The sequence below is a fragment of the Papaver somniferum genome, chromosome 5, assembly GCF_003573695.1.
Source record: "Papaver somniferum cultivar HN1 chromosome 5, ASM357369v1, whole genome shotgun sequence".
NCBI classification, from domain to species: Eukaryota; Viridiplantae; Streptophyta; class Magnoliopsida; order Ranunculales; family Papaveraceae; genus Papaver; species Papaver somniferum.
This window is the reverse complement of record NC_039362.1, coordinates 60671975-60697923: the sequence shown is the minus strand read 5'-3', so window position 1 is coordinate 60697923 and position 25949 is coordinate 60671975. Positions and strand designations below refer to the sequence as shown.

At 35.9% G+C, this 25949-nt stretch overlaps 3 protein-coding genes across 3 annotated transcripts; all 3 read right to left on the bottom strand.

The window, feature by feature from the left end:
- Positions 1 to 807: 807 nt before the first annotated feature.
- LOC113281680 (ribonuclease 1-like) lies at positions 808 to 2175 on the bottom strand. Its single transcript, XM_026530469.1, has 4 exons — positions 1989 to 2175; positions 1664 to 1822; positions 1361 to 1562; positions 808 to 1252 (listed from the first exon to the last, which is right to left on the bottom strand). Exons 1-4 carry the CDS (start codon positions 2124 to 2126, stop codon positions 1023 to 1025), a joined length of 729 nt encoding a protein of 242 aa, XP_026386254.1. The 5' UTR covers positions 2127 to 2175; the 3' UTR covers positions 808 to 1022.
- A 365-nt stretch (positions 2176 to 2540) lies between these two features.
- On the bottom strand, positions 2541 to 5424 carry LOC113281679 (pentatricopeptide repeat-containing protein At2g02980, chloroplastic). The gene is made up of 2 exons (XM_026530468.1): positions 3271 to 5424; positions 2541 to 3170 (listed from the first exon to the last, which is right to left on the bottom strand). The coding sequence occupies exon 1, from the start codon at positions 5386 to 5388 to the stop codon at positions 3589 to 3591; it is 1800 nt and encodes a 599-aa protein (XP_026386253.1). The 5' UTR covers positions 5389 to 5424; the 3' UTR covers positions 2541 to 3170; positions 3271 to 3588.
- Positions 5425 to 5711: 287 nt separating this feature from the next.
- LOC113279104 (B3 domain-containing protein Os05g0481400-like) lies at positions 5712 to 7965 on the bottom strand. Its single transcript, XM_026527814.1, has 8 exons — positions 7879 to 7965; positions 7615 to 7763; positions 7471 to 7539; positions 7272 to 7384; positions 7048 to 7183; positions 6720 to 6926; positions 6170 to 6246; positions 5712 to 5805 (listed from the first exon to the last, which is right to left on the bottom strand). Exons 2-8 carry the CDS (start codon positions 7681 to 7683, stop codon positions 5712 to 5714), a joined length of 765 nt encoding a protein of 254 aa, XP_026383599.1. The 5' UTR covers positions 7684 to 7763; positions 7879 to 7965.
- Between the last annotated feature and the right edge of the window lie 17984 nt (positions 7966 to 25949).

Below are 25949 nucleotides of genomic sequence, written 5' to 3'. Positions count from 1 at the left end.
TCTGGACATGTGAGTATTTAACATGGATGTGAATGCTTCAAGAAAAAAAAAAGAAAAAAAACATGAATTATGCCGTGTGGATAGTGAATATTTAATAAGGATTATGCACTACAAATACTTATGATTGAACAAATATTATCAAACTAGTAAAGATTATGATCTTGATTTTTTGCTATCATCATCCTAACCGATCTGGATTGAAACATCCTTAACATATACAACAGTAAAGTAACAAATATGTAAACATATTTTTCATTCGATTAGTGAAAATTTACTATAATTATTTAGAAATTAAACTAATTAAATTAATCAATTTTAACTTACCATTATGATAAGATTCTCAAGGATTTTCTTCCATGTTTGTTAAGGAAGAGAGAAAATCGAGGATTTTAGTGAAGAAAATTTCAAGATCTAAATAGTAAATAACTTTTCTTTTTCTACACAAGTATTACTCGGTTAAAAGATAAGATAGTTACTATTTATTCATCTCTCCCGATTTAATTTTGACACGATCTCTCTCGATTTAATCGCCCACCCAATTTAACTTTTTGCCGAGTCCCTGTGCCACGTGTGCGCCACGTAGTTGTGTAATTATTTGGTGTATAAATGCGGTGTATACTCGGTAATGCTACCGGGAGAATCTACCGGGGATTCTCCCGTGTCTCACACAAATCTGGAAGCCCCGGGACCCCCACCAGGAATTATAGGAGGCCGGAATTATAGGGGGTCTCGTTCTTGATAGTGTATTTTTTGATGTCCGCCTAGAAATGTTAAATTATTTCGTTGTGTAGACAGATTCACATGAGCTTTTTCAGAAACAATCATCGTTGTGTAAACAGATTCACTTAACAACAATAATAACAATCCAAAGTGCGTGAGTTATGGCACTGAGTCATACCCAAAGTACAAGAAGCAGAACACCAACTTTGAGAAGTAAGATAAAAACATAAACAGATTTCACAATTGGATTATGAAAAACAATCTTGAATTTAGTCAATATGGTTATTCAAATTCGAATAAAATTAAAAAGAGGGAAATTCAATTTTGGAAGAACAACTCCCGTTTGGTAGCAGAGGACATTCGATGAAGTGTGAGCCTGTATTACTATCCACACACATGTAAACCTGGTAAAGCTGGTGTTGCGATGATGACCCGTCCATATTACATTGTATACCTGGACTGAATCCGGTTGCTTCTTTTATTGCTTCTTTTATGCTGTTCAAGCTGTACAGTTTCCCATTTGGCTTGATTCCTACAAATATTTGCACAAAACTTTTACCAACCAAATAAAAAAGAAAGAAAAAAAGAACATTTATCAGTTACATCTGTTGCTCATAAAATAAAATGCTCAAATTATTACCAGCATTTTCGAGGATTTGCAGTAGATTAAATTGTTTTTTCAAGTTAAGAGCGGTTTCGAAGTATTTTAGCTCATCGAAATTGGACCCTGAGCATGTTCCATGCTTGTTCCACTCATGTGCCCAAAAGTGTGTACCGTCACTACTAGGACAAGCCAGTGTTGGCCATTCCCTTTCCATTCTACTCTTCAAGTCTTCAGATATCTGTACAATCAAAACATTCACACACAAACATAGAAGACATTGTTATATACGGCAGATTAAAAAATCAATTAAGAACAAAGATAAAAACGAAAAGTATGTACCTCTGATGGGCGTAAAGGGCGGTGTGGATCACAGTTGGAGGGATATGTCCCTGTTTTATAGTTTGGCCAAAGTCCATGGATACCAAAATCTGGTGCAGGTTTTCCTGTTGATGGGTAACAACATCTACTATGTTTTGTGTTGCAGTAAGACCCTGGCCACTACAAAAAACAAAATTGAAATTTAGATTAGAAAACACTAGCTTTCATTAGGAATTTTTTTTGCTTGCATACTGCTCGAGTTTTATTTTTATCTAGCCGTATCGCAACCAAACCAGCGGCTTTATATACTGTAGGTAGGAGGAGCATGAAAACAAACTAGACTAACCTGTTGAACAAAGTAGAAGAAATCAAAATCCTTATTATTTGCAAGACAAACTTTGTCACTGTTATCATTGCATAGAACTAATGAGAGCTGAAATAGTGAAAATATTATGAAGAATATTGGGATGATTTCTGAACTCATTGCTTTCACTTTTGAAACTTTAGAATTAGGAGTTTGATTGGTATGGAATGAGTAGTCTCATTGTGTATGTGAGTTTATATAGATTGCCATTTTGGTAGCGGAAGTAAATCAAACATGTTTCATAATACTTAACGTATTGTCAAGCTATTGCGTGATTGGTGTTTATTGCTTTTCATTTCATGATTGTTTTTGATCTTTTTTAATATTTTCGTTTCGTTTTCTTTTACGTATTGGTTTTGTTGGTGTTGTATGGCTGTGACGTAAACAGGATGAACTTAAGCAACTTATGACGGGCCTATGTTTTAGGCCCATCAAATCTCTACCGAGTCACCGACACCATAACGGTGTCCCAACATGTCAGAAAAACTTGCAGAAGATATTGATAGCGCTGTACACTCGATTTTGAACAGTGCATATGACATAGCAAAGAACTACACAAAGAATAACCTGTCACTTCTTCCAACCAAAACAATGTAAAAAAATTCTGATTGAAACTTGCATGTTTTAACGAATGCTGCAGCATAAAGGTGACAAAGTATTCAATCCATTTGACATCTTTGTAACGTGTGCCGAGTCTTCTACTTGAAATATCTGATGAAGGGATGGAGAAGTGCTTCTTAAGACCCTAAGAAACCTTTTGTTTAGTTCCTAGGTTCAAAGTGACACTCCGGAAATCAAAAGACTGTTATGTGTTGTGCCATTTTAAAGAAAACTCCTTTGCACCGAGTATCAAGTACAAATAAGGCATGCCTGAGTATTGGAGTCTGAGTATGCAACACGCATCTGCTTTTCTTGCATCAGAGGGTCCTTTGCAAAGGTAGAATACTAATCTTTGAGTCTCCTGACATTTTTTGGAAGACTAGAGTTGACATTATCAAGGATATCTCTTGTTAGTGACTCCAACTCTCACCATGCTTAAAAGAACAACTACTCACCCATCTTCATCACCATCCCGAAATATCAAACTCTAATAATGATCACAAATGTTTCCACAGATTTTGTTGCTGTATTTCTTCTTCTTCTTTAGAGCAAACTGTAGAAATTCTAACAAAAGAACCGAAAACGAGAATCACATAGGAAAAAAGAATGTGAGTTGGTTATGTAAGAACTGATTATAAGGTTTGCAAAATAAATGACAAGATACCTCGTCACCGACTTTGAAGCAGAACTAGAAAATGTGGAGTGCAACTTTCTCATTGAGAATGGAAATCCCTGAAACTGCATGGAAAGATGACCCTTGGGGGATTGCTCTTGCAAATAATGTCAACTCTAATCTTCCAAATACTAATACTTAACTAAGTTTTCAGTAATACTTAACTAAGTTTTCAGTATTCTACCTCTGCAGTGGACCTTTGATACGAAGAAAAGAGGACATGGATGTATGCTATATACTCTAATAGAGAGCTTTGTTTTTTCTGTACTTAATGGATAGTAAATCAAAACGTAATGAAACGTCTTAATACTACCAGTAATCCCCACATGAACATGCTCCATCCTTGAAATGATGAAAACGTTGGATATCCCTAAGAATTATCTGTCTGTTAGAGATTGTAGATATGAACTTTGCAGCAGAATGACAATCCCCACAAACACGAAGGTTCTTCACCACACGGATGGTTGTTCCAGGATCAGTGTTGATAAGTGCAAAAGCAATAGCCAACTTCTCACTGTGATATTTAAGAGTAGCTTCCTTCTCCTCCTCTCTCATGTCTGCATGAAAAACTAGAGAAGTATCGGGCACATAACCAATCAATTTCAGTTTCTTAACTAACTCATCAAGTACATTGTGCAATCCTCGGGATTCAGAGTGTGTTCCATCACCAGAGAAGAACTCGTGCACCACATTATCCACCTCAACAGAGCTACATCCAGGTACCTTAACAACTCCTCTATCTTTCATCAGTTTCCTAATATAATTTACATCTTCCCATTTACCAGATCTGGCACACAAATTCGACAAAATTACGTAATCTCCGCCATGTGAGTCATCCAACTCGAAGATGCGTTCAATAACTTGTTTTCCCATTTCCACGTTGCCATGGCTGCTACATGCTGATAACAAAGTTCGCCAGAGGATAGGTGTGGGCTTTACTGGCAATTCTTCGATGAATTTATATGCCTCCTCCAACCGACCAGCCCTACCCAGCAAATCAACCATACACCCAAAATGCTTTATCCCAGGAACAATCCCATAGCGAACAGTCATACTCTGGAAATATTCACAACCTTCAACAACCATTCCGGTGTGACTGCAAGCGTATAAAAGACCAAGAAATGTAATTTCATCCGGACGGGCTCTCTCTCTTTTCATATCCTCGAACAATGATACAGCCTTACTACCATGCCCATGAACTGCATAAGCAATGATCATGGCTGACCAGGCATGAGTATCCTTAAGTCTCATGTTCTCAAATACAAGAACTGCATCTTCTAAGCTTCCACATTTTGCATACATATCTATCAAAGCTGTATTGACTTTCAAAAATCCATCAAACCCATTGTTCCTTATGTACTCATGTATCCATTTTCCTAATTCCAATGCACCCAACAAAGCACAAGACGATAGAACACTAAGCAATGTGACATCAGTAGGAGTGATATTACTACCTTGTAATTTCCTAAACAATGCCAGCGCTTGATTTGGCTGACTGCACCGACTATACCCAGTAATCATAGAGTTATAAGTAACAACACACGGGTTTGACAGTTTATCAAAAACTTTACTTGCCGAAGCAATGTCACCACATTCAGTATACATATTTATAAGTGTTGGATGAATGTACTTGTTATCATACAACCCAAGTTTAATAACAAGATTATGAACTTGTTTACCTTCTTCAAAAGCTTTAAAATTGGCACAAGCTTTAAGAAGTGACGGGAAAGTGTAATCATCAGGGGAAAGACCCAACTCAAGAACTCGAGCAAAAAGTGCTAAAGCTCTAGATGGAGTCTTAGTCAAAGCATACCCACGAGCCATTGCGTTAAAAATAACAATATCTGGTTGTGGAATTTGATCAAACAGGTTCTGGGCATGGTCCATCATTTTGGAAGGATGAAGTGTACAGAAATTTATGAATTTCGTGTTAACTGAAATATCATGTTGCAGGCTTGTTTTTATTGTGAAGGCTTGAATTTGTTTGAGTTCTCTAAGGGAATTACATTTTCTTAAGAGAGATAGAGGAGATTGGTTCGTTTCTGTTTGAATGTTTTGTTTGGATTTAGGATGAGACAGGGGATTCAGAGGAGGACTCGAAGTTGCCATTGTTGATGTTTTGAAAAGTTCGTTACGTGGAATTTAATGAAGATACATGAAGATAAGGAACACAATTTTCCTTCGATCATTTTTCACTGGCTATATTCACTTGGTTGCCCATAATATATTCAACTGGGTGCCAATGTCACAATTTTTTTACTCTAACTTTAACTTACCTTTGAGAAACAGAATGGTTACCAACAGAACTGCCGTAAAACTCAACGATTTTCCGTATAGAGACCTGAGAGGCCTTACCGAGACGACGGGGGTGGTCGAAACATGTTTGCTTTCTGCATTTTGCCACAAATGTTCAAACTGATGTATGCAACAAACTACGCTATTATTGCCACATATTCCTTAACATCAGATGTACTCGATTCAATTCCAGACTCCAATAGAGAATCATTGTAATTATACGCAAAAATACTGCACAGAAATTTAGCAGTTAGCAAGTAAAAGGAATTTTTTTAGCTCAATCAATAATAATCATATACATAGTAGGACAGATTTTAATGACCAAAAAGATCTTCTTTTCAACACTTTAGTAGTTAAAATTTACCTTCTACCAAAAGATTTTTTCCGATCAGTTTAGATTTTGTTAATAAGAGTTCTTCCGCAAAAAAAAAAAAAAGCTCTGGATTGAGCAAGGATCTATTGTTAACTCTTCAGATTTTTGTATGATAATGTTCAACTTTCTTTGGTTACGACTTTGTCCCCCTGTAGGCTTTGGTAGTTAGCATCCACTGTTTTGATAGAGTTACTTTCTTTAGTTTAGCTCATCGGCTTTCACTTCACCGACGTCATTGGACACTTTAAGTAATATGTACCTGTACAAGTCTGATTATCATTAAAAATTTCCCACATATACTGGAAAGTAAGTTAGACGTCATCTAAAAGACTAACTTACAAAATTTAACACAGACATGGTTATTGAAGATAAGTTCAAAGGTTTTTCTGGCCATACATGTGTCTACATTATTATGGGAAACAAAAGCTTGTTTTTGAGGAAACTGTGTTCAACATAACATCGTATGATTAACTAAGGGCTAACGTTTAATTTCAACAATCAACGTAATCCAATGCTTTATGTACTATATTCATCCTTCGCTTCATCTTATTTTAGAACTGTCTTCAAGGGGCAGGCAGTGGGAACTTTAGAAAGAACTAATAAATCCTATATCTTGTGACTAAACTCTAATGAAGCAAAAAGCTCGCATCAACTTGGAACCAAGTCCATCTTTACGTTTCCAGAAAGATGTATAGGACATGTGAAGATGCATTTATAAAAAAGAATCAAACTTACAAGTGAAAAATAGCGTGGTTGGTAATGATGATCTTACCTTAAGCCTTGTTGGCTCAATAATCTCAATCACCAGGGCATCTCCATTATCCAATTTATGATCCATAAAAAATGTTTTCCATCCAATAGTGAGATGTCCATATACTCCCCTGTAGTCTGTCTCATACACTGAACCGTCTTCATCTTCCAACACAATTAGTACTTTTGTTTCCCTAGGAAGGTGATTGCGGATTTCCAATGGTACACTCTTTTTTTTTTAAACATGGGTAAAAGGAAGTAAATTTTTTTGCATATCATCGAATATGAATGAAAAAAAAGTGGAAAGTTAGAAAACATCATATAAATGTTACAGTATTTTTCTAGCTTACCAGCATACCCACGTGTGAAGGTAACATTGATTTAACAAAAGATGGATTTCCAGACAGCAAACCACTTTGAAAACTCATGGCACGGTTCAGTGCATCGGATCGTTTTGCATAAGTAACAACTCTTGTTGCTATGCTGCTGCAAGTTCACGACCATTTAGACTATTCAAAGTGGTAATCTACCCCTACACAGATCAAATAGAGTTTATTTTAGCTAGAATTCATACCTTGTTTTGCAATTTTTGAGCCTTTCGGTGTAAGTAACTTGCTTCCGAGGACGTGAAGAGTGTCTCACAAAATCAGGGTTCATAGGAGTTGTCTTTGTTTTCACTTGATTTTTCTACATCATTACAGTGGAACAGATACATATCAAACAAAGCAAAAGAATCAAACAAAACTGATCATATTAAGCAGTCGAAAACTTACCACCGGAGTCTTGTTTTTCTTTCTGATGACATTTGATAGACTGTTGGCCATCTTTAAAACACCCAATTCCTTGAAAATATAAACAAAATGTAAGAAATTAATCAAAAAGAGAAGTTAGGGTTTGAGGGATGTCCTAAAACAGACCTGAAATCTTCTCTTATTATCTTCTAATCGTTGTTTCCGTGCTTCTTCATATGAGTAACCTTGAGCCATGAGAATCAATCAATTTCTTGTGTCCTGATTTGGGGATTTTTCTTGTATTTCTAGGTATGGAAAGAAAGAAAATGTTGAACCTGAATAAATGATTTTGATTAGTATTGTGGGTCTAAGATTCAATATCTCCGTAATACCATTTCAATTTTTGGTCGATTTTTTACCGTCATTTTAGTTTGAAATTTGAATTTTTACCGTGATTTTGGTTCGAAATTTGAATCGACGACTGGAGTCTCTTTGGAGCCAACTTCGACTGAAGAAGAGTGAAGAGGAATACGATTGGTAGTGTTGGTAAGGGTTTTGGGTTCGTTTGTTTCTCAAGATTTTGTACCCTACTTTTTTTTCTTTTCTTTTTAAGGCATATTATTCGTATGCACATGCCAAAAAGAAAGGTTGTTTGGCATACCAGGTGGCGTGGCAAATTAATTGTGCCACCGTGGGAAACCACGGAGCGACCAAGTTTCTAGCGAGCGATGTTGACTATAACGCCATCGATAAAGTTTTTATCGTCAGCGCTTCCATGAATATCGCTCGTTGTTGACTCCAACGCCAACGACTAGTTCTTTATCGTTATAAATAGGCAATTTTCAAATTCAGAACTTACCCGAAAAATTTTTACACAAAAACTTTCTCTAATTGTCTCTTTCTCTTTCTCAATCTAAATTTCTCTATTTCTCTCTTTCTCAATCTAATTGATTTTTTCGAATTTTCTCAGATGGCACAATTTCAAACCCAACTTGATTCGGCAACACAACTTGATTTTTCCGGAGTAGTTATTGAAGGTGTCGTTAAGAAGATATGTGATACTTATAAAGAAATATGTAAGAAGCAAAGAAGTCTTCAAGTTTTGGATATTAACCAAGTCAAAACCGCAATTAAGAAAAGGCAAAGAAAAGTTCAGCAAGGAAAATCAAGGCAAAACAAATTTGAACCCAAAGAAGAAGATAAACAAAGGAGACTCTGTTCATGAGCGTATTGATTGGAAATTTGGTGAAATGAAGAAGATTAACAAGATGAAGAACATTGTCCCAAATTTTTATTTTTAAAGTCTATATTTCAAATTATTATTGTCTAGTTTTATGTCTTGTAAAATGACTATTAATGATTATATCGAAGTTTAATGAATTTGAAAATTTGACGAGTATCGTTGAAAATTAAGCTTAATTCCATTCTTAATCCCAATCTTACATTTTAATAATTTGAACAAATATTAAAACTTAGACAATTAAGAAATTAAAACATAAGAACTTAAGTGGACAATTGAGAAATTAAAATATAAATATTGGACAATATTTGGGAAAATATTTTAAGATCTCGAAACAACTTCCAAATTGGAAGTCTTTTTCGTAAATGCGATGATATTCCGCACGACACCTTTATTGAAGTTCCATCATGGTTTCACCATCCCTCAAATTTGGACCTTCTTGCTGAAGTAAAACAACATACCTAGTAACTTCTTGATTGATTGTAGTGAAGCGTTGAATCAACTCTGAAACATCACGATTGTAGAGGTTCATTGTTTGTTATTGAAATTTCCCAAAAAAATCTTTGCCAAAATGTCTGGGGATGTAATGCATCTCCGAATAAAGTCTCAGTAAAACAAATATAATTCCCGCAAATACATTCATCTTCCGCAGTAGTGAATTTTGGTTTTCGCCTAATTTGAGTTCTCCTAAATTGACTTTTCCTAATTTGACTTCTCCTAAATTGACTTCTCATAATTTGACTTCTCCTAATTTCACTTTGCACATTGGCACGATTAACAACTGTTTGATTTTCGGAAGCATGTTCGTTTGCTACGAACTCAGCTATGTTCATATTATCAGTCATGCTCTCTGAGGAATTGGAAGAGTGAAAAAAAAAATTGGAGATTTAGAAATTCTGGTGTGAGTTGAAATGAGTTTGAAATTTGGTATTTATAGAGGGAAAAAATGGTAGTCGTTGGATGAGGAACTGATGAGCGATGATCAAGTCAGCGAGCGACATACTGACTAGCGCTGGGGCTGGAATGACCAGCGAGAGATATTTAGACCATCTAGCGATGGAAACTCTATCGCTCGCTGGAAAGTCTGTCGTGTATGCCTATATGTTATAATTGACATATAGGCATGTGAGTTTAGCAGTTTGACATACCCATAGTGGGTGCATATATGGCAAAATGTGATGTTTGGCATGTGCATAGGATTAGGCCTAAGGAAAGGCATATTTTAACTCGCTGCAATCGGGTAAACCCATACTAATTGTGGTGTACAAGAATTTAAGTTGGCCTAGAAGCAAGGCTAAAGAGCGACAAAAATGGTATAAAGCTGGGAAGCACAGACACGGACACAGTACACGACGCGACACGGACACATGGATCATCAATTTCTCAAAATACTAGGACACGGACATGTATATACATATAAATTTTTTTGATAAATTATAATAGTTATAACGTGATAAAAGTGAATTACTATAATGAAAATATAAGTTAGGAACTTAGGAATGATAAACAAGTGTATGATTATGTATAAAATACACACAACTATAATCACAAAAGCGTATATGGATTAGTGGTAAGGTACGAGTGCAACTGTGTTGTAGGTCCAAGTTGAAAATGTGGGGGTCTAGAAACCTCACCCAATATTTCGATTAGCAATTTGTATGGACTAACTCCAATATACTTTCTAGAGAATCAATTAGACAGTCAGACTCAATCTAGATAAAAGTATATCAAAGAGTTAATATCTCGATATCTCGATTTGATGTATACTCAAGCAAATATAAATCTGCGAGTCTTTATCAAATACTAGAGAGATAACCTGGATGTTACCAAAGACTAATATCCAAGTGTCAATCCATTTAAATCAACAACCAAAGGTTGGATATTCTAATTGATTGACCTTAAAGCACAACCTGTGATATTTCAATTATATAACAAAATATAATGCGGAATAGAAATAACACAGACACCAGAAATTTTGTTAACGAGGAAACCGCAAATGCAGAAAAACCCCGGGACCTAGTCCATATTGAACACCACACTGTATTAAGCCGCTACAGACACTAGCCTACTACAAACTAACTTCGGTCTGGACTGTAGTTGAACCCTAATCAATATCACACTGATTCAAGGTACAGTTACGTTCCTTACGTCTCTGATCCCAGCAAGATACTACACACTTGATTCCCTTAGTTGATCTCACCCACAACTAAGAGTTGCTACGACCCAAAGTCGAAGACTTTAATAAACAAATCTGTATCACACAGAAAAGTCTACAAGGATAGATAAATCTGTCTCCCACAGATAAACCTAAAAGTTTTGTTCTGTCTTTTGATAAAAATCAAGGTGAACAAGAACCAATTGATAAACCAGACTTATATTCCCGAAGAATAGCCTAGTATTATCAATCACCTCACAATAATCTAAATCGTATAGTAGCGAAACTAGATATTGTGGAGTCATAAACAATGAGACGAAGATGTTGTGATTTCTTTTTATCTTACCCTATAGGAGATATAATCTCAAGTCAATTATGCAATTGAACTCGTACGATAGAAAATGGCAAGATCAGATCGCTCAACTACAAAAGAAGAAGTTTCGTCTGGCTTCACAATCCCAATGAAGTCTTTCAGTTGTTAATCGACAGGGTCTCGAGAAGAAACCTACGATTAAAGGAGAATCGACTCTCGCAAACCAACTAGTATTACATAGGAGGTGTGGGGATTAGTTTTGCACAGTTGCTAGACGTCTCCTTATATAGTTTTCAAATCAGTGTTTGCAATCTAAGTTACCTTGGTAACAAAGCATTCAATAATCACCGTTAGATGAAAAACCTGATTTATTCAAGCTAATATCTTTCAACTGTTAGATCGAAACTTAGCTTGTCACACACAAATGAAATGTATTCATTTAGGTTTGAGTGACCGTACCTAAACGTGTACATTGGTTGGTTCACGAATGGTTGACCAATGCCTATACATATGAGTGCTTTCATATTAACCGTATCCATCTTTCTCATAACTAGTTCAAATGACTCATAAGAACTAGTTCAAGAGTTGTTCAATTGCTTAGGTCTTTATACATAGACACAATTGAAACAAAATCGGTTTGATTCATTTGAATCGATTCATGAACAATATACCCACGGTTTGCAAAGATTGCATTCCTTATAATTTATTGTTTTAAGTCCGTGAACTACCGATTTGAGAAATAACTAGCTTGGGTACGCGTATGGGTATGCGTACCTTAGCTACCGGATTTCGAGTTGGTTATAGTTTCCAAACTCAACAGACTTTTTCGGGTGAAAAAGTTCCGCCAGTACGCGTACGGGTACGCATACCTAAGGTGACTGGTTTTTGAGTTCGTAAACTTCAAACTCAGCAGAATTTTATGGACATGAATTTCCGCCAGTACGCGTACAGGTACGCGTACCCAACCTGTCTCCTTCACTACTACCGCATGCACACATATGCACGCACTTGGTTTTCGGCACATGGATTTATACATCAATGTGAAAACACACTATATGCTTACATCCATAGGTGGTTACATATTCTCAACTCTACATTTCAATCGTTGAAACATTATTCTATAATGTTATAATAGTCGTTAGACATAAAGAATCGACTATCGTCATCAAAGCCATTTTCAAGGTTGAAACGTCATCATGACTTTCGTCACGGGTAAATATGAAGATGGTTAAAGCAAAAGATTACCAACACGTATTTTGAGAAAAAGATAGGCGAGTAAACTCGGCTCGAAATAGCAAATGTCTATGTATGAAAACTATCATACTTATACGACTTTTGTCTCAAGAGTATGAGATAGAGTAGATAGACTTTTGAGTGACAAGATGAGTTCAAGTCTCCACATACCTTTTGGTCGGATGAAGTTCCACTGGTTCCTTGAGTAGTTCTTCGTCTTTGCAAGATAATCTCCATGGAGTCTGGAGCTTAACTATTCCTAACTATCCTAGACCGAGACTTAGTCATAAGTATACTAGAAATCAAGGCATATAGTTTTGATCACTAATATTGACAAACATGTTTGAGATAGAAACGCATGCGAGTTCGACCGAGCAATGCTCTAACAATCTCCCCTTTGTCAATTTTAGTGACAAAACCATCAATACATATGGATTACAAAATAAATAAAACTTTGTAGCTTCTCATCCACATGCTTGATCTCCTTGGTGCTTCAACGTTACTTGAAAACTTCGTTTTTTCCAAGTACTCCCATGATTCCATAGATGTTCAATTCAGCATCATAGTTGTTGAAGTTCCGTAGCCATAACAATGAGAAAACAAAAGCTCTCGATCATTGTTATACAGTGTCATAGTATTATTACACAATATCAAAGTTCTTATATCACAACTTCGACAACAATACTATGGTGATATGTATCACTCCCCCTTAGTCAATACTTCGTCTCAACACGAAAACCACTCCCCCTTACATAATGATCCGAAAACCATATATATTTGAAGTGTGAACTACATATTAATTCTCCCTCCTTTTTGTCAATAAAATTGGCAAAAGTACGAAAACGGGATCCTAATGAAATTTTCATGGAGACACTTCAAGACCAAATAAAAGCACATATCAACTTGTTTTGATGCAATCATATAACCGAGGCTAGATGTTAGAGCACTGCTCGGTCAAACTCGCATGTGTTGCTATCTCAAGCATGTTTGTCAATGTTAGTGATCAAAACTATAAGTCTTGATTTCTAGTCTCTTATAGCTAAGTCTCGGACTAGGATAGTAAGTGTAGTTGAGCTCAAGGACTTCATGGCGATTCATCATACAAGTAGAAGATCTACTCAAGGAACTAGTGAAACTTCTCGACAAAAAGGTATGTGGAGACTTGAACTTATCTGTCACTCAAAAGTCTATCTATTCTATCTTCTACTCTTTAAGACAAAAGTCGTATGTTATATATATAAAATAGATCATACACATTTTGTATTTCTAGCCGAATATACGTCGCCTATCTATATCTCGAAATATGTGTTGGTAAGCTTTTCGCTTTGACCAAGTTTATCTTTACCTAGTGACGAAAGTCATGAATGTTTCAATCACTTTGAAAATTGCTTTGATGAGAAATAGTGTAACAACTATATAACGTCCTCTAAGAATGTTTCAATGATTGGAATGAGAGTTTAGATTACATAACTAATGGATTCCTTGAACCGAAGTTTTCGAACTTTGTTGATCAAGAGAACCGGAAGTATGGCAAGTGCCAAGTCCGCGAACTTAGTCTATGAACTACCGAAGTTCTCAAACCCGAGAATTTCTGTTGGAGTTGACAAACTACTTGCGTGAGCCAAGTCGGCGAACCCAGTCCGCGAACCTGCTTAGTTCTCGAACCCGATAGCATTGTGTATAATAGTTCACATAAGATGATTGTGAACATTCAAGAACCCGATAACATTGTGTACTACTGCCCATTCTTGAACTTTCTTCTTTGTGATTTACCAATAATATTCTTATAAAAGCTACAAATGAGCTTAGAAGAGTATTACTCCAAGATTCCAAGTGCCCAAGTCCAAGAGAAGTGGAACAAGTGCGACGAAACGGAGAAAAACACTCAAAAACAAGATACGGGACACAAACTAACCTCAAATCCTCCAAATTTAGGATTTCTCATCACCATTTTGAAGATAATTCAAAGAGGAAGAGGATGCAAAAATAATGAGGTCATTCCGAGTTCGGACGAAGAGGTTACGGCCAAAACAAATTTACTGAATATCAACGTCAAGTATGCATACGGGTTTGCAAATGAATTTTCATATCCTGGAGCAGTATGCAAACGGGTATGCGTACTTAAACCCTTGGATTTTGATTTTAAATGATGTTATGCATGCCTGGTATGTGTACGATGTAATCCAAACATCCCGAACTATTATTTTCAAACCAGAACATTTAAGAACCTTAAACAAAAATCAAGTTAGGTAGACATGAACGATACACAAGGTACATAGATCATCATAACTTTTTAGAAGAATCCGATCGAATCCTACAATGTTATCAAACATTCAAAATCATACCCAACATAATATGTGTGTCCCAGTTCTTATGCTTTCCTCGCCGTGTATATAACATGGCATTTCTTGGTGAGGATGCACTTCCAACACAATCAAGTTGTGTTGAGGTGAATAATGTCTTGCTCACCATGGAACCAAGAGAGAGTTTCTTTCCAGCAACTCTTACATCTTGTAGTGTTTAGAAACACCCAATGAACTGTTTTTATAAGTCTATCAAAGAACTTCAAGAGAACCCAAAAAGATTTGTGTTTCTGATTTCTTGTTTTCCAACTTATAAAAAACAGTGTCTGCAGATAGTTTCTAGTACTGCGAAGGGAAACTCTTTTGATAAAAAGAGACGTCCTAGCTTCTTCATAAAAGAAGACAATACTACTATCTTGATGGGAAGTATCAGGAATTGAGCAATGAATCGATTCGTGCTTTGAGGTGATGCAGTCTAAAGACTGAGATTTAAACTCCTCTTGTAATTCGTTCAGTATGTTACAACCAATTGGATTACACATAGGAGGAGCATGGCTCTGACTGATTATTAAATCAATATCAACCTCAACATGAATATTACTCATCATAACTAGATTCATCTTATCAAGAGATTCTTGTTCTTTCGGGAGGTATACCTCAATATCAAGAGATAAGCATTCTAGTTTCTTTTCAAGTCCTGAGAACACTTCAAAGGATTTTAAACCTGGAGGAGGTTTAGACAGATTTTATTGAATCAGTCATGGAAGAGAATTCTGAAATCCCTGGATCTGGTGGTGCATTTATTGAGATAGCACTACTGTCCATAGAGTCAGATCGCTTACAAACACAGACTTTTGAGGTCTTAAACGTGTTTGCCTGTTCTGATACCAATTGAAAATGCGGGGGTCTAACAACCTCACCCAATATTTCAATTAACAGTCTGTATGGAATAACTCCAATATACTTTCTAGAGAATCAGCGAGACAGTCAGACTCAATCTAGATAAAAGTATATCAAAGAGTTAATATCTCAATCTCTCGATTTGATCTATACTCAAGTAAATAGAAATCTGCGAGTCTTTATCAAATACTAGAGAGATAACTTGGATGGTACCAAAGACCAATATCCAAGTGTCAATCAATTTAAATCAACAACCAAAGGTTGGATATTCTAATTGATTGATCTTAACGCACAACCTGTGATATTTCAATTATATAACAAAATATAATGCGGAATAGAAATAACACAGACACCAGAAATTTTGTTAACGAGGAAACCGCAAATGCAGAAAAACCCCGGGACCTAGTCCAGATTGAACACCACACTGTATTAAGCCGCTACAGACACTAGCCTACTACAAACTAACTTCGGTCTGGACTGTAGTTGAACCCTAATCAATATCACTCTGATTCAAGGTACAGTTACGTTCCTTACGTCTCTGATCCCAGCAAGATACTACACACTTGATTCCCTTAGCTGATCTCACCCACAACTAAGAGTTGCTACGACCCAAAGTCGAAGACTTTAATAAACAAATATGTATCACACAAAAAAGTCTACAAGGATAGATAAATCTGTCTCCCACAGATAAACCTAAAAGTTTTGTTCTGTCTTTTGACAAAAATCAAGGTGAACAAGAACCAATTGATAAACCAGACTTATATTCCCCAAGAACAGGCTAGTATTATCAATCACCTCACAATAATCTAAATCGTATGGTAGCGAAACTAGATATTTTGGAATCACAAACGATGAGACGAAGATGTTTGTGATTTCTTTTTATCTTACCCTATCGGAGATATAATCTCAAGTCAATTATTCAATTGAACTCGTACGATAGAAAATGGCAAGATCAGATCGCTCAACTACAAGATAAGTAGTTTCGTCTGGCTTCACAATCCCAATGAAGTCTTTCAGTCGTTAATCGACAGGGTCTCGAGAAGAAACCTACGATTAAAGGAGAATCGACTCTAAAAAACCAACTAGTATCACACAGGAGGTGTGGGGATTAGTTTTGCATAGTTGCTAGATGTCTCCTTACATAGTTTTCAAATCAGGGTTTGCAATCTAAGTTACCTTGGTAACAAAGCATTCAATAATCACTGTTAGACGAAAAACTTTATCCAAGCTAATATCTTTCAACCGTTTGATTGAAACTTAGCTTGTCACACACAAATGAAATGTATTCATTTAGGTTTGTGTAACCGTACCTAAACTTGTACATTGGTTGGTTCACAAATGGTTGACCAATGGTTAGCCATATGAGTGCTTTCATGTTAACCGTATTCATCTTTCTCATAACTAGTTCAAATGACTCATAAGAACTTGTTCAAGAGTTGTTCAATTGCTTAGGTCTTTATACATAGACACAATTGAAACAAAATCGGTTTGATTCATTTGAATCAATTCATGAACAATATTTAAGACCACTTCTCGGTCAAACTCGCATGCGTTGCTATCTCAAGCATGTTTGTCAATGTTAGTGGTCAAAACTATAAGTCTTGATTTCTAGTCTCTTATAGCTAAGTCTCGGACTAGGATAGTAAGTGTAGTTGAGCTCAAGGACTTCATGGCGAGTCATCATACAAGTAGAAGATCTACTCAAGGAACCGGTGGAAGTTCTCGACAAAAAGGTATGTGGAGACTTGAACTTATCTGTCACTCAAAAGTCTATCTATTCTATCTCCTACTCTTTGAGACAAAAGTCGTATGCTATGTATATATATACTAGATCATACACATTTGGTATTTCGAGCCGACTATACCTCGCCTATCTATATCTCGAAATATGTGTTGGTAAGATTTTCGCTTCGACCAAGTTTATCTTTACCTAGTGACGAAAGTCATGAATGTTTCAATCACTTTGAAAATTGCTTTGACGATAAATAGTGTAACAACTAAATAACGTCCTCTAAGAATGTTTCAATGATTGGAATGAGAGTTTAGATTACATAACCAATGGATTCCTTGAACCGAAGTTTTCGAACTCTGTTGATCAAGAGAACCGGAAGTATGGTAAGTTCCAAGTCCGCGAACTCAGTCCGCGAACTGCCGAAGTTCTCAAACCCGAAAATTTATGCTGGAGTTGACAAACTACTTGCGTGAGCCAAGTACGCGAACCCAGTCCGCGAACCGGCGTAGTTCTCGAACCCTAGAGTTTCTGATGGAGTTTGTAAACTCTATCCGGTGTCTTAAATCTGCGAACCTAGTCTGCGAAATTGAGAAGGTTATATATCTAAAGTTGATTTCTGAATTTAATCTTAAAATACTAAGGAATGCATTTGCAAACCGTGGCTATTAAAGTTCATGAACCGATTCGAGTGAATCAAATCATCTTTGCTTCAATTGTGTCTTATGTAGTTACATAGATTTCCTTGCAATTGAACAACTCTCTTAACTAGTTCATTTGAGTCAATTGAACTAGTTATGGTGAAGAAGAACATGGTTGGTATGAAACGCTCATATGGTTAACCTCTTTGGGTAGACTATTGTTGAACCAACAATGTACACGTTTGGGTGCGGTTAACAAACCTAGAAGCGTACAGTCATTTGTGTATGAAAAGCTAAGTTTTCGATCTAACGGTTGAGAAATATTAGCTTGAATCTAAATCAGGTTTTCATCTAACGGTGAATATTAATTGCTTTGTAACTAAGGCAAAACCCTGATTTGAAAGGCTTTATAAAGGAGACATCTAGTATTGTGAAAAACTAATCCCCACACCTTACGTGTGATACTAGTTTGCGTGTAGAGTCGTTTCTCCTTTAACCTTTGGTTTTCTTCTTCTAAAACCAGGTTAACGACTTAAAGACTTCATTGGGATTGTAAAGCCAGACCGATACTACTTTTATCATAGTTGTGTGATCTGATCTTGGATCTTCTATCGTAACAGTACAATCATATTGATTGGCTTGAGATCGTGAGAGTTCTCCGGTAGGCAAGATATAAAAAGTAATCAAAAACACCTTCGTCTCATCGTTTGTGATTCCACGACATCTTGTTTCTCTACCATACGATTAAGATTGTTGTGAGGTGATTGATTAATCTAGGCTGTTCTTCGGGAATATAAGACCGGATTATCAATTGGTTCATGTTCATCTTGATTATTATCAAAAGACGGAACAAAAACTTTTAAGGTTTTTCTGTGGGAGACAGATTGATCCTTTGATAAACTTGTCTGTGTGAGACAGATTTGTTTATTGTTAAAGCCTGCGATTTTGGGTCGTAGCAACTCTTAGTTATGGGTGAGATCAGCTAAGGGAATCAAGTGCGCAGTATCCTGCTGGGATCAGAGGCATAGGGAGTACAACTGTACCTTGGATCAGTGGGAGACTGATTGGGATTCAACTTTAATCCAGTCCGAAGTTAGCTTGGAGTAGGCTAGTGTCTGTAGCGGCTTAATACAGTGTGTATTCAATCTGGACTAAGTCCCGGGGTTTTTATGTATTTGCGGTTTCCTCATTAACAAAATTCTGGTGTCTGTGTTATTTTTATTTCTGCATTATATTTGTTTATATAATTGAAATAATACAGGTTGTGTGTTTGAATCAATCAATTGGAAATCCGACCTTTGGTTGTTGATTGATCCTTGGACATTGGTCTTTGGTACCGTCCAAGTTATTCCTTGTGTTTGATTATAGACTCGCTGATTTCTATTAGCTTGAGTGAATCAAAACAAGAGAGAGATATTAACTCCTTGAGATACTTTTATCTAGATTGAGTCTGAATGTCTAGTTGATTCTCTAGTAAGTGTTTCGGAGTTAGTCCATACAGATTGCTAATCGAAATATTGGGTCCCGCTTTTTCACAATATACCCACGGTTTGCAAAGGTTGCATTCCTTATAATTTATTGTTTTAAGTCCATGAACTACCGATTTGAGAAATAACTAGCTTGGGTACGCGTACGGGTATGCGTACCTTAGCTACTGAATTTCGAGTTGGTTTTAGTTTCCAAACTCAGCAGACTTTTTCGGGTGAAAAAATTCCGCCAGTACGCGTACCTAAGGTGACTGGTTTTGAGTTCGTAAACTTCAAACTCAGCAGAATTTCACGGACGTGAATTTCCGCCAGTACGCGTACCCAACCTGTCTCCTTCACCAATACCGCATGCACACATATGCACACACTTGGTTTCCGGCACATGGATTTATACACTAATGTGCGAACATACTATATGCTTACATCCATAGGTGGTTACATATTCTCAACTCTACATTTCAATCGTTGAAACATTTTTCTATAATGTTATAACATTTGTTAGACATAAAGAATCGACCATCGTCATCAAAGCTATTTTCAAGATTGAAACGTCATCATGACTTTCGTCACGGGTAAAGATGAAGTTGGTTAAAGAAAAAACTTACCAACAAGTATTTCGAGAAAAAGATAGGAGAGTCAACTCGGCTCGAAATAACAAATGTGTATGTATGAAAACTATCATACTTATACGACTTTTTTCTCAAGAGTAGGAGATAAAGTAGATAGACTTTTGAGTGACAAGATGAGTTCAAGTCTCCACATACCTTTTGGTCGGATGAAGTTCCACTGGTTCCTTGAGTAGTTCTTCGTCTTTGCAAGATAATCGCCATGGATTTAGAGCTCAACTATTCCTAACTATCCTATACCGAGACTTAGTCATAAGTATACTAGAAATCAAGACATATAGTTTTGATCACTAATATTGACAAACATGCTTGAGATAGCAATGCATGCGAGTTCGACCGAGCAATGCTCTAACACAAGTTTCGAATCCTAGAAGAAGCATTTTTGTGAAAGATTATTGCGCAGCCATGTGCGAAAAGTGAGGTTTGACTGGATGACTGCGTTCTTAGTCCGGCACGCGTCAGACGCGGACACTGCTGGGGAGATGACGCGGACACTGTTGCCGTGTCAGTGCTTCCCAGGTATAAAGTAACAACATCCTTGCCTATTCCCAGGTATGAAGTAACAACATCCTTGCCTATTTTAATTAAATCTAACTCATTAGTAACATCAATTTCATTTACTCTTTTTCTTCTTCGTCTTGATCAATTTAATGTTCAATTCCTTTCTCCTTCTCTATATTTCATCGTTTTCAAATGAATAAGATTCATCGATTAGAGTTTCTTTATTGTCGATTAATTCTTTCAAACTGTATCTAGTACTTTATTTTTGTCGTTTGAATGGCATATTAGATCGGAATTGAAATTGTTGAAATACAGTTATACAGTTGTCATATGGTATCTCTCCACCTACCATGACGAATTTTTATATTTGTTTTCGATCATCAATAGTTAGGATGAATAACATGACGAATTTTCAAAGAATTTTTATTTCTGAGAGTAACATTCACAGGGGCGTGATGATCTCCATCCCTAAATCTTGACGACTATTGATGCAATATGTATAGTCGTCACGATTTGAAAACCTAAACCATGACGATTGATAACTCCCAAAAAATAAGTTTTCATGTGTTCGGTTTTGTTATTGGTCGTCATGGTTTGTAAAAATAACATGACGACCAATAGACAGTCGTCAGTGTGTCGCATTTTCGACCATAACGACTGTAAATGCCAAATTGAGGCATAAATAAGTATAAGGAGGGTCATGAGTAGACCAATCTCTTGTTACATGTTCTCTAAATGCGAATTGACACAGTTCATGAGCTATATATTTAAGTGACCTAGGGACAACAGTGAAACCAATATCAGAGAAACTCTGTCTCTTGTATCGGATACATTTAATTGTAACTCTAACTCTTCCATGAATGTTCTGAAATTTCTCATTGGTAGCGTCAGGAATATATGTAGCATCTCCTTAAATGAAGTTGATATGCTAAATCAACACTCAGATCATAACCATAAGCCTCTATATCTTCAGAAGTACTAGTACTAAAATATTTGACCTGCAAGATAAATATTTACCCTGACTATCAAATACAATAGCTGTTGCAACACCTTGATTGGTGGAGAAGGCTGCGTCAACATTGATCTTGACAGAAATATTCTGGCGGTTTCTGCCAATGGTCATGCACAGGTATATAGAACGTTAAATAGACTAAAATCTTGACAGATTAACTTCATACAACTTTCTATACAAAATAAATTATTCCTGAAAATCATATCATTACTCATGTTCCAAATACTCCAAAGCACAGACGGACCCGTTTCAAAGGACTTGTGATCCACATCTTCTTCGAACCACTGTCGGATGATTTTAGGATTTGTATTATCAAAGAAAGTATGAAATCTAAAAGGAGACCTACCAAATATCAACTTAGTGCAGCAACATCTAAAAAACAATTGTTCTACGGTTTCTTCCATCTGTCCACAAAAAGTGCATTTAGGACCAACATTATTAACAAAACCGAAGATACTGAACCTAACTGCAACATCACTATGTAACAAATTCCATATGAACACCTGAATTTTAGGAGAAATATTTTGAAACCGTACAAAAACCTCTTGCAGACGGAACTAAAAATGTCGCATGAGTGGGATTGACCAATTTTGTACCCGAGTTTAAGCTTAAATTTAATACATAAAATTTGGGCTAGTAAAAAAATACTTTATTAGGCTTCTTCTGAAGAGTACCTATTCAATTTTTTCAACTAAAGTAATGATCACATGACCTCTCACAAGAATATCAAAATCACCAAAAAAAAATATAAAATAAGAAAGTTATTGTGTTTATGGTGATGATCATATTTCTAATTACAAATTTGAACATAGACAAAAAAAAAAACTTCAAATTAACGGTGTAGTTGTGGATTTGTCTAGATATGGAATTGTCTGAACTCATAATTATCATGCAATACCCAAATCAGACTTGATATGCTGATGTTTGTCTTCCTTTCCTTATCTCATTTTGACTCGAATATCTAATATATTTTATATTAAAGGATAGTTGTTATATTGTATCTTTAAATTGGGCATGGTCAGATGTTGTATTGCATACATCATCAACAAGATCAAAAATAGTATTGCTACTACATCTAACCTTATGTTGTTATGACACAAGCCGGTATTACTATCTTCATCCACAATCCAAAAATTCTTGGATTTTTGGTTGAGGAAAGTAATAAGTTGGATGTTTACTTTACAAGAGTTTTGGCATCAAAAGAGCTAGCAATTTAACCCAATCGACAAGATCGATATTTGAAATTACTTGCGTAGATGTAAGTTTGTGATCACCATGTTTTAGGCATTTATGCACATCACCAAAAACCTCTATGGTCCATATTTTATTTGCATCACTCAATCTCTTCAATTTACTCATGAATAAAAAATCAGGAGAGCCTGTGATGCTAGTATTCCAATAAGCCTCCACCATACCCATAAAGTTTGCATGAGAAAACCACATCTTTGAACTCTAAAAGGATCACTTTTCCGCATATGTATGCTGAAAGGAAACCTAAAAATAGCGTAATGATCGGAAAAATCTTTGGGGTAAGCCTCGCACCTCTAATTATGAAATCTCTCAAGACAAGCCTCGTTAATTATAACTTTATGTATCTTACTCACAATTCTTTTGGAACCAAATTTCTAATTAGTCAAAGTAAGCTTGCACCCCAAAGCACCAGCTTCAAATAGGCCATTCAAATTCATCTAATCACTGAATTCTTCTACCTCCTGATGCCTGGGCTGAACACCCTTTTTATTTATTTATTTATTTCGCAGTTAAAATCTCCAATAACCATATAGGTCTTGCCATAATTACCACGATGTATGCCAAAGTTTTTTTTATCTTATAACCTGAATATGCACAAAGAAAATGTAGACACCGTTCACTACATGTGCAATAACTTGTTTCTTCTTGTTTACAATAGTTGGACTAGAAATACTAGTAATCCACAAGATCCACTTATCGCCACCATCCATTTTATTATGAATAAAATCATTCCTAAAACTATGCAACCTTGAATGTTGAATTTGCCTGACATAACAAGCAATCTCACGTTTTGCGATGCTCACATTGTCAGATTTCAGCTCAAAAACTAGCTCCCTCAAGTTAAGTTTAGCCCAAATTCTTGACAAGCCATTTATATTCTAAAAAGACGAGGGTATCCAAACACACCACTATATTTCGAATATAAACCTATAAGCCCGATACCAAGTGTGATCGTCTATAGACAAAGTAGAGAAAATACAACAACTATGGTGTTCACTTTATGTGATCGTATATGGAAATCTAATCGAGACAATACGACAACAAAGTGATCACTTGATAATAAGTACGGTATTAAACCGAAACACTATAGGATCAATATCAAGTAAATAGGATTAACGTACGTGTGCAATTTACTAAATTATAATAACAATTATAATGCGGAAATAAAGTAAATGACACAACAAGATTTTGTTAACGAAGAAACTGCAAATGCAGAAAAGCCCCGGGACCTAGTCCAGTTTTGAATACTCTCATAATTAAGACGTTATACAAAATTTAATACCAACTTCGTATAGTTAAGACCAAGTAGACTACCCCTAGATACTTAGTCTGTGCCTTCGACTTCTATAGTCATGCATGTGAATAACAAGTCCTTTAGATCGTATTCCAAACAACAAATGAAGAATCTGTTTAGTTACCACTCTAATCAATCTTTGATAATAAAATATTATTTGAGTTGTTGAAAAAGGCTCTTCCGTTTAGACTAATAAACTCCTTTTTCTGGTTAGATCAACCTAAACTTTGATTACCGAAATAACCAAACTCTAGATTTGCAATCAATCAATATAGATCTCAAAGAGAAACTATAAGGTGATGCCGATCTCATGCAACTAGACAATCGAGTCTATCAAAGATAAACACGATTCTAGTTGTATCCCATCCGATCAAGGTTTGTGCACACAATTCACAAGATACGAAAAATAATAAGAAAAACTTTGTCGTCTTCAGATCTTCGTTTGTCTTCAATAATAACCTGCACAACACAACTTGAATCCTCTTGTGATCAATCACACACAGAACGAAGTCTGTTAAAAATGGATTATTACAAGATGTCTTTAGATCCGAAAATTAATGGTTCTAAAGATCTCGTCGATAATTTGATCTAGTTTGAGTGAGCCTTATATCATAAGAGAAGGTTCTCAAGAACAAACAAATAAGGTGCAATAAATGTTTCAACAACCGTTAGTCAATCAAATCAATAATGGAAAACTAAAATAACAATGCAATTATCTAGTTTCCCACCAACGGTACTCGTAGAGCTACTTGATCCCACATAAGTCTTTAAACGAGCGGTCGTAAGATATTTCACCTAATTAGGATACTTTCCTCTCCGGATAGACAACTCCACCAGATATAACAAGAATGAAGTTTGCCTGGCTCTTAGGATAGTTTGCCAGAAATGCAAACTCAAGTATTTATAGATCAAGGTTGTTTGGACAACAAGGAAATTCCAAATCCGAAAATATTCTCAAGATATTAACATTAAAGTACCTAATTTTGGTTTTACTATTTCTAATAATTATCAAACCATATTTCCGAAAACTTCCTTAGAAAACTTCTATTATTAGTCTAGCACATTTAATAATAATATTTTCCAGAGGATATGCTTTAATCGCTGGTAATTAAAATATATATTATGAAAATTATAATTAAATGCTTTTCAATTTTTCGGTAAGGGATCACCTTGAGTATCAAGGAATATCTTTGAACAATTAATGATAAGAGTTATGTACATGTTCAAATATGTCGACATCTAGAAGTTTCTCAGCAATCCCCAATTCCAAGATTCACACAAAACATAAAGAGATATGTGAACATTGGAAACTCGGTTTTGCTCCTTGGGATCGGTTGTACCAAACTCACAATGTAAGTTGTGATCGGTTATACCATGCTTCCCAAACTAGGTTGTGACCACTTATACCTTGCTTCCTAAAGGTAGCTTGTGATCGGTTACACCTTACTTCCCGAGTTAGCTTGTGATCGGTTACACCTTAGTTTCCAATGAAACTTGTGACCAATTACAACTAACTTCCCAAATTAGCTTGTGATCGGTTACACCTTGCTTCCAAAAGGTAGCTTGGGACCGACTACAACTAACTTCCCAATGTAGCTTGTGATCAGTTACACCATGCTTCACAAAGTAGCTTGTGACCAGTTACACCATGCTTCACAAAGTAGCTTTTGACCGGTTATACCTCAAATATCAACAAGTAAAGATAGGTTCTATCTTGTCATCTTATATTGGTCATTCAAAATATATTCAAGAAAGAACCTGACCAAACATAATTTCCTTTCGATTATGAAACAAGTTCATATATATGTACTTCCTTTAAACAAATGTTATAAAACA